This window comes from Tarenaya hassleriana, unplaced genomic scaffold, assembly GCF_000463585.1.
Source record: "Tarenaya hassleriana unplaced genomic scaffold, ASM46358v1 Cleome23, whole genome shotgun sequence".
Classification (NCBI taxonomy): domain Eukaryota; kingdom Viridiplantae; phylum Streptophyta; class Magnoliopsida; order Brassicales; family Cleomaceae; genus Tarenaya; species Tarenaya hassleriana.
The window spans coordinates 1760383-1769089 of NW_010965625.1; the positions used below are offsets into that span (position 1 = coordinate 1760383).

Here is an 8707-nt window from a genome sequence, read left to right on the forward strand (position 1 = left end):
TATTAATCTAGATCCGTGTGCATTTGTATAAATTTATTTCATTTGGTCATATATATATATATATGTTATATGTATGTGTGTGTATACGTGTAAATTTATAAAAACATATCCATTTATGTTATTTAGTATATTTATCATTTCATTTTGGCCTCGTTATTTTTAGGCATCGCATTATAAGTTATGAAATAGATGTCTTACATTATATCACGCAATGGAATCTGATCTTCCTTCCATGAGAAGAATTCAATAACAGTTTCATTTTTTTTGTCTCGAACATGTATTATAATATTACAAGTTATAACTAAACTATCATATATAGAGAATTATATATATATATATATATATATCCGAATACAATGTGCTGTAATTTGCAGTCCCATATTGTAATTTGACAAATGGAAGTTGCCTTTTTTTTTTTCCTTCAAACCTCTCTTTGATAATTGTAAATTCTCCTTTCTTATCTTATATATTGCCATCTTTGATGACATATTTCAACAAAAGAAAAATAACTATTGGGATATTGATGTCAAAACGTTTTCATGGCGTTTGGACTAAAGATGGGCCGTTTTAGCTCTCAATTGGATTATTCTCATATTCATAATTTTTCATTTTTGGAAAACTAGGTCGATTTGATTTTATATTAGTTTTTAGTTTGAATTCGATTTTCGAGAAAAAAAACTCATTTTCTATAGATATTTACATTTTTATTTTATTTTTCTATTATATTGTATTCGATTTGAGTATAATAATTTAAAATATAAAAAAAATCATGTCTTATCATTTTGGAAGTTGAAATCTGGACTAATCACGAGGTCGGAAACAAGCCATGTGATTAAAAATACACTCTTTTCCCCACTTATATTTTATCATAATATAATTATATGTTATTTTTCTTATTACAAACCAAACCCGAAAAGAATTGAATATAATATAATATAATAAACGATTGATACATATTTTTCAGAATAATCCAAACCGAATAAATACTATACCGAATCCAAATCGGATACCAAAATATACATTTTTTTTTTATAATTCAAAAGTTTTTCGAACCTCCGACCTAACTACATATTCCAAAATCCAGAGTAAACCTATGTACCGCAAATACAGACTTCCGTTCCAAACCCCCGACTTGAACATAACATCTAAAACAAGAATACCCTCTATTCTCAACCAATTACACCATTCAGCTATGGTCTCTCTCGAGTCAAAATGTCCACCCTTTTCACCCGTAGTCCGATCTTTTCTCCAAATTTGCCGGATACCTGGAAACCGGATTATTTTAACCAACTCTCTGGTTACCACGATTTCCTGTAGAGATCAGTGAAAACCTCTCGAGCTTGGTGTTGGTCTAGATGTTTGGGTATGGTGATGTATAATTTTATATGTATGGGTCGAATTTAAATACAAATAATACTATGGGGTGCGAACTGACAATATAGAGAAATATTAGTGGCACTACAGCAATTATGTTTCTCCTTTTCAATTTTCTTCACCTTCCTCCTGCGTCGATGCTTAAGGAAGAAGGTTGATCCGATCGTTTCTGTGAAATCGATTTTAGGTAAAGGTTTTTTTTTCCTTACGTGCTCCAACCTAATCTGTTTTTTTTTTTTAAGAAATCGATCGATTCTATATATCCGTGATCTTCAGGCGCTGGAGATCTGTCTTCTGCACTTCTAATTGATCATTTTTCCCTCTGGAAATCTATTCGTTGTTGGAAGAAGGGAGACAATGGTACGGAGATTCAATCTGTTTCTTCAATTGTTCGTATGAAATTTGGGTTATTTGTTTTAGTGTCGAGATTCGTGTTTGTTCAAGCCGATTTGGATTCTCTGGCTAGATTAGATTAGGTTTTCACACGAATTTTGAGCGATTAGGTCTTAGCCTGAGACTTTTTAGCAGTTTGAATGCCATGAATCCTGAGAATTTCTTCACTGTTCTCATGGGTTGGAGTTCTTTTTTTTTTTTGGCCCTGTGAATGTTTCTGGATTTGGTTACATGGACTTGCTGTTTTTGGGACCCTGCTTGAAGGATGAATCTCTTGGATTTGTTAAATCATGTTTCGATATCCCCGGTATTTCGATATCCACATCCGTTCTTACATTACATGAGATTTTTCTGGGGATAATGTGTCGTGGATGTATAATTTTGATAAGTTGATGCAAACCTCAAACGGGTTTGTTGTCGCTAGTGAATGAATCAATTGTCCTGCCAGGTTTATCACTCGAGCTTCGTGGTTGAGGAGGGAATAACAAAAGCATGCGGTTGCCCTGTTCTTCCTCTCAAGAGCCATATAAAGGGTCCTGCCCCGGTTTCGGAACAAGGTGCTTGCCATGGCAGACACAAAGCTGTATGCATATTGTTTTTTGCTTCAGATGGGCAAAGGCATTTACTTTCATTTCTTGGTGCAGATAAAACGGATATCGTGGACGAAGCCATCACCTTTTTCAGAGCTAATGTCTTCTTCCGAAACTTCGACATCAGAAGTCCTGCTGATAAGCTCCTTATTTACTTGACGTATTACATAAACGTGGCTCTGAAGAGGCTCGAAGGGTGCAGAACATTAGCAGTAGGAACAAAGGCGATCATCAACTTGGGTTTGGAAAACATTCCTGTGCCGGGTGAAGCTGGGTTTCCTTTCCCAGGTCTCTTTGTGCTTCCCCAGTCTCAGGAAGAAGCAGGTACATAGAATGTTTATCATGACTGCAATTGTGATTAGTTTCTCGTTCTTGCAGTCGGGCTTGTTTCCAACTTAAACAAAAAAATCAATCTTCTTTAAGGTCTAGCTTTCGTCTTAACATATAGCTTGTGTACTAGGATAGTGTTGTCAAGGGGAAACTCGGGTTCAATCTATATACCGGGAACTTATATAAGAGATGGGATCAAATTCAGTTCTATTCCTCAGTAAGAAGAAGCTTTCTCGAGAAGCCAATCGGCTTGTATAATTCGTTTCTGATTTCGTTCGCTTGAAAACGTTAGATCTTTTCAGGAATTATCTGAAGCAGGTACGTGAGGAAACAAGCGGGAGGCTACTGAGTGTAGCGTATAGAGCCAACGGGACGCCGAACAAGTGGTGGCTGGCTTTCGCCAAGAGGAAATTCATGAACGTCGTCGCCCTCTGAAACGATTAATCTCTGGTAATTCATGAACTTCTTCTTCTTCTTCTCCTTCTTCTTGCAGAAAAGAGAAAAGTGAGGACCTTTAGTTTCTGCTGATCCCATCCCTTTGTTCTCTGTCCTCATGTACAAATAATGCCAAGTGGGTTCTCAAAATGTTAATGATATTCTTTGTTTTGTTTGTGTAACTTCTCTGTCTAAATCTTTACTTTGTTCCACTTCAGTAAAGATTTTGTAAACCGTGTAGTAGTTTATTATAGGGTTGGGCATTTCGGTACTGTCGTTCGTTCGGTATTGTACCGAACCGAAAAATGTGATATTTTTTTCAAACCGAACTGTTCAAAATTTCGATATTTTTTGTAAATCGAATTTTTCAAAGTTAAAAAAACTCGAAAAACTAATTTTTTTTTAAAAAAGCTCTAAATTTTTCTTAATAAAAATTAGAATCAAAACTAAACTGAATTTAATATAATATAATAAGTGATTGGTACATAGTAAAATAAGTAAAATAAAAAAAATCGAAGTAAATCCGAAAGGAATAACGAAACCACCATCATGATTTATAAGGTGAACTTAAAATTTTTTTTAAAAATATGCCAAACTTGATCCAAAAATGTGAACTTTATTCTTGTTTTTTGTTTTTTGAAAAAACAAAAACAAAAAACTTTAGCTTAGGAGTGGATATTTTGGATTTCAGTATGGTTATTTATGGATTCGGGTTTTGGGATTTAGAAAAATTATGCACTCGTTGTTTATATTAGATTTTGGTTCGATTTGAATTTTATTCGGTCTAGGTTTAGTTTGAATTTGGTTTTTTTAAAAAATTGTTATGATGGGTTTTTTTGTTATATTAATATTTCGCTCTCACATATTGAATTTGATTTAACAAAAATTATATCTAATTAATCATAAAATTATATAATCATTTAGAAAGAGAAATATACACAGTATAAACCAAATATTTTTGTTTGGATAAATACAAATGACTATGTATAATTTTTTAAATTAGATTTGTCTAATCTACATCAATACAAAAATAATCAACAACAATGAAAAGAACTTATAGGGACTAAATATTTTTTTTTAAATAAAATTGAATCCAAACAGAATACGAATTAATCAAAAAAAAAATATATGAAAACCTAACAATATAATTCGAAAAACGAAAACCTTGATCATCAACCAAAGAATCAATTCCCAGATTCAATTACTTTCTAGATTTCAAAAGATTTTAAATAAAAATCTAATAAAAGACGAAAATATTCTCATTCGAAAAATAAAAGGATGAAATATTCTTGATTCTTCAACCATTTAGGTTATAAACATTTGAAATTTAGCATCACAACACAATAATGAAAATCGCATTATAACTCTATCAAAACATTTATGTAGATAGAAAAAAATTCATGATTGTACAAAAAAGTATGCGGATAGAATAGTAAATTTCATAATTCTACATGCCCTTTTTTGTTACATTATAAGATTATATTATAATTACAACATTATTGTAACGTGTCATAACTTTATAAAATATTCTTATTTCAGACTCGAAAGGAGAAATATAATATCATTAAAGGAAAATTAATTAATCTATTATTCATTAATAAATATGATTAAAAAAAATTAATGCCCTTTAATTTTTTCCAATATATTAAAAATAATTTTCTTGTATAAATTATGCAACACTCACTCACAGTAACCATCATCATCACCATCTTCTTCTTTCACCATCCTTGAAATCCATTCTGATTTCCTAACGAATCCCAGCCGTTGGATCTTCTTCCTCTGATAGTCCCATGACCGTTGGGCCCTCCGAATCTAGGGTTTCGTCGATCTCTGCCCATTCCTCCGCCGTCTCCGCCATGGCTTCTTATATCGCCGGTGGCGAAGATTCTCCGGCGAAATCTCCCGCTTCTTGTCCCCATCTCTCCGAGTTTCGCGCCCGCAACGGCGGAGCAAAGCCGTTTCGCGCGCTCCAAGACTGCCTCCGGATCAAACCGCCGGGAGGTCGGGCGGCGATCTGGCGAGACGCGACGGAGGTCCCACGGTGCGGAGAGTGCGGCGAATCTCGCCGGCCGAGGCTCTACGCCTGCGTCACTTGCGCCGCCGTATCCTGCCATTTCCCTCCGACGTCCTCGCACGCGGCGGCGCACGCCAAGACGGCATCGCCGGGGCACGAGATCGCCGTCGACGTCAGCCGTGCCGAGCTCTTCTGCTGTGTTTGCCGTGACCAAATCTACGATCGCGACTTTGATTCTGCGGTGGTCATGGCTCAGATGTTCGCCATGAAAACCGCCGCTGCGTCGACGGAGAAATCCTTGAGCCCTGAGAATATACGGAAGAGACGCAAAGTAGATTACCGGGCGTGGAGTCCTGCTCTGCATGAACGAGTGCTAATGGTGAGCAGCTCAGCTTCTCTCCCCAATGCCGCCGTCGCCGGTGACCCATTAGACTTTCCGGCTGGTTTGCGCGGGTTGAACAATCTGGGGAACACTTGTTTCATGAACTCTGTATTGCAAGCATTGCTTCACACGCCTCCTCTGAGGAACTATTTCCTCAGTGATCAGCACAACCGAAATTTGTGTCAGCGGCAGAATGCTGTAAGATCTGTTCCTGTTCCCGTCAGAGGAGGCAAAAAATCTGGCAGAGGCAGGGGAGGTCATGGAGACGGAGATCAAGGTGGCGGGAAAATGTGCTTGGCTTGCGATTTGGATGCATTGTTCTCCGTTGCATTCTCAGGAGACCGAAAGCCTTATACCCCTGCAAAGTTCCTGTACAGGTTTGTTTTGTGTGCATTTTGCTTGTGATGCTGATAAAGTTCTCCGTTGATTGTATAAAAAAAATTGTGCATTTCAGATTGATTCTTGTTGCAGGAAAGCTTCATTCTTGTTTTCTCTCAGAATTTCGCCTGGGAGTTGTTTACTTTGTAGATTAAGCTTCTTTCTCAGCTTTTTTTGTGATCTCTTCGTAGTTGGTGGCGTCACGCAGGAGGAAATTTGGCGAGTTATGAGCAACAAGATGCACACGAGTTCTTCATTTCCGTTCTTGATAGAATTCATGAAAAGCCAGAAAAGGATGAGCAGAAGCTTCAGAATACAGGTGATTTCAATGTGTCTATTTTTTTACATCTGCATTGTGTCCATGTAGCTTATTGGGTGTTCTCTGTTAGATTGCTTCTCCAGATACCTTGGAGTATGTGGGTTTAGCAGTGTATTGCATTATCTGTATGAGACAAACCATTTGATTGAGGACTAGATTGCAGTCTACCAATACCATCGTTCCATAATTTGTGCTGCTTCTATGCTTCTTTCACAGGCCGTTATAGATATAGGGTAATGGGACATGCTCGAATTCGGTTTGTTTAGATTATGAACTCGTGCCAGTCTGACAGTTAATGTCAATTCTTTAGGTTAATGGTTACCTTTCAACTTCCTTTGGGGAATCGGCTTCAATGTAGATGTTGGAAATGGGTTAAAAGCCTAAACGAAAAGGAGTTTACAAGTTAGATTACTCACTAGAGGGCGTGATGAATCCTGAAGCATGGGAATTCACTGTCTCTCCCCGCTGTCTTGTTCTGTTGTTAAGGTCCCCATCCATTATATTTTCGCCACTGACTTTCACGGTATTGCCACCAAAAGAAATTCCAAACTAAAGTAGCTTAAAAATTTGGCTGCAGGTTGTTGGTTTAGGTATAAAATGTCGCCTAGGAGTTTACAAGTGCAGTCAGATTTAGGGCTAATGCCAACCTCAACCTGCAGGCATTGATACCATCTGCTTCACTTCTGTAAGTCCAAAGCTTTCCCTAGCCTACTTAGTTTAACTCGTAGGAAGTTTCCTTCATCCATGGCTTTGGCATTAGTCCTAGTGAAATCTTACTGCCTTGTCCGGGGATGTCAAAAACAGTAGCTGTGAACCTCGATTATGTAGGAGAGCTGAGAATCATAAAATTTAATATCCCGCTTTAGTTCTCCGAACCCCTCTTGCGTTAGCCACAGAAAATTCATTTCCAGCTTGTTCTTTCATGTTTTGTCGTGTGTTAACCATCTAAGGCTTATGTGTTGTGTTGTCTGAACTAGCGCCATGTGTTGTATGACTCAAGCATTTCAAATAGGGTATAGAAAAAAGTTAAGAGTCTGATGATATGTTACTGATACTCTCGAACTCGTAATTCCCATTTTATGTTAACATGAGAGGTTTTCTGTGCAGGAACCGTCGACTGTTGCATTGCTCATAAAGTTTTCTCGGGAATTTTACGGTCCGATGTCATGTGTATGGCCTGTGGTTTCACATCCACAACGTATGATCCTTGCATCGACATCTCCTTGGACTTGGAACCGAACCAGGGTTCGTCTGCAAAAACACCCTCCGGAAACTCTGCTCTTACTCCCAACAAAGAGAGAGACCTCAAAAAATCGACTTTGTTGGGCTGCTTGGACCTGTTCACGAGACCCGAGAAGCTCGGTTCGGACCAGAAATTCTTCTGCCAACATTGCCAAGAACGGCAAGAGTCTCTCAAGCAGATGTCGATACGGAAACTGCCTCTCGTATCGTGCTTCCACATCAAAAGATTCGAGCATTCCCCAGTGAGAAAAATGTCGAGAAAAGTCGACCGGTATCTTCAGTTCCCGTTTTCACTAGACATGGCTCCTTACTTGTCTTCTTCAGTTCTGAGACGACGGTTCGGAAACCGAATATTCTCATTCGACGAGAACGAGGCGCCCAACAATGAGGTATCGTCCGAGCTCGAGCTGTTTGCTGTCGTGACCCATTCGGGAAAGCTCGAATCCGGTCACTATGTGACGTATTTGCGGCTAAGTAACCAGTGGTACAAATGCGATGATGCGTGGATAACGAGGGTTAACGAAAACCTCGTAAGAGCTTCACAAGGGTACATGATCTTTTATGTTCAGAAGATGCTTTCTTACAGAACCAGTGAGAACAAAGTTCCTGAAACTTCGGGATAACCTCCAAAGGTTTTGGAAGACAGATTTTTTCATGTCCGAGCGGAAAGAAGATTGGTATCGGAATTTTTTTTTTTTGGCTTTTTTTTTTGTTTCTTACCTTAGGAGATCGCAGAACGCTTCGGCCTGGAATTTTTTTTTTTTCTGAAGCGTTATAGAACAAAAAAGAAAAGAGAGGGTTTAACTGTATCTCTTTAGGATACAAGTATATCACATAATTAAAAAATACTAAATTCTCTGAGCAAGCATTTTGGTTGTGGATTAGAGTTTTTGGTTCTAATAACCGTATATATATTCTAGGGGGTGTCAAAATGTGTGGGTCGGGTCGGCCCGGCCCGGAGCCGAGAAAAGCCTGAACATTTACGGGCCAGCCCGGCTCGGCCCGAAACATGATCGGTCAGACTTCGAGTCTGAACATTTAAAAAAAATTCAAACAAATATAAAAATATGAATCCAAATTAACGAAAATACATAAGTATTACACAACAAATGTAAAAGTACATATTCGAGATAATAAAAAATTCAAAATCAAAAGACTTGCAATAAAAATCTAAAATAAACACAACCATAATAACCATTAAACAATTATTCTTCATCCATCGTTGACGAAGACGTTTGACTCTTTATCAA

General features: G+C 37.8%; 2 protein-coding genes across 5 annotated transcripts; both read left to right on the forward strand.

The window, feature by feature from the left end:
• Nucleotides 1-1476: 1476 nt before the first annotated feature.
• Nucleotides 1477-3375, forward strand: LOC104815299 (actin-related protein 2/3 complex subunit 3). 4 transcript variants are annotated; one of them, XM_010543639.1, is made up of 6 exons: nucleotides 1477-1561; nucleotides 1651-1734; nucleotides 2032-2074; nucleotides 2216-2324; nucleotides 2412-2681; nucleotides 2980-3375. In XM_010543639.1, the coding sequence occupies exons 3-6, from the start codon at nucleotides 2033-2035 to the stop codon at nucleotides 3120-3122; spliced, it is 564 nt and encodes a 187-aa protein (XP_010541941.1). In that variant the 5' UTR covers nucleotides 1477-1561; nucleotides 1651-1734; nucleotide 2032; the 3' UTR covers nucleotides 3123-3375. The 4 variants fall into 4 exon arrangements, with proteins under 4 accessions (XP_010541941.1, XP_019058279.1, XP_010541942.1 ...); XM_019202734.1 differs by having other exon boundaries at nucleotides 2990-3081; XM_010543640.1 differs by lacking the exon at nucleotides 2032-2074 and having other exon boundaries at nucleotides 2192-2324.
• Nucleotides 3376-4785: 1410 nt separating this feature from the next.
• On the forward strand, nucleotides 4786-8313 carry LOC104815300 (ubiquitin carboxyl-terminal hydrolase 22-like). The gene is made up of 3 exons (XM_010543643.2): nucleotides 4786-5895; nucleotides 6088-6215; nucleotides 7323-8313. Exons 1-3 carry the CDS (start codon nucleotides 4913-4915, stop codon nucleotides 8078-8080), a joined length of 1869 nt encoding a protein of 622 aa, XP_010541945.1. The 5' UTR covers nucleotides 4786-4912; the 3' UTR covers nucleotides 8081-8313.
• The last annotated feature ends 394 nt before the right edge of the window (nucleotides 8314-8707 follow it).

Bases quoted from the DNA above. Each gene is read 5' to 3' on its own strand.
- LOC104815299 (XM_010543639.1), top strand. From the start codon at position 2,033: ATGAATCTCTTGGATTTGTTAAATCATGTTTCGATATCCCCG. The intron at 2,075-2,215 runs GTATTTCGATAT...TTGTCCTGCCAG, and splicing joins ATCATGTTTCGATATCCCCG to GTTTATCACTCGAGCTTCGT. The intron at 2,682-2,979 runs GTACATAGAATG...TGAAAACGTTAG, and splicing joins CCAGTCTCAGGAAGAAGCAG to ATCTTTTCAGGAATTATCTG.
- LOC104815300 (XM_010543643.2), top strand. From the start codon at position 4,913: ATGACCGTTGGGCCCTCCGAATCTAGGGTTTCGTCGATCTCTGCCCAT. The intron at 5,896-6,087 runs GTTTGTTTTGTG...ATCTCTTCGTAG, and splicing joins CCTGCAAAGTTCCTGTACAG to TTGGTGGCGTCACGCAGGAG. The intron at 6,216-7,322 runs GTGATTTCAATG...TTTTCTGTGCAG, and splicing joins GCAGAAGCTTCAGAATACAG to GAACCGTCGACTGTTGCATT.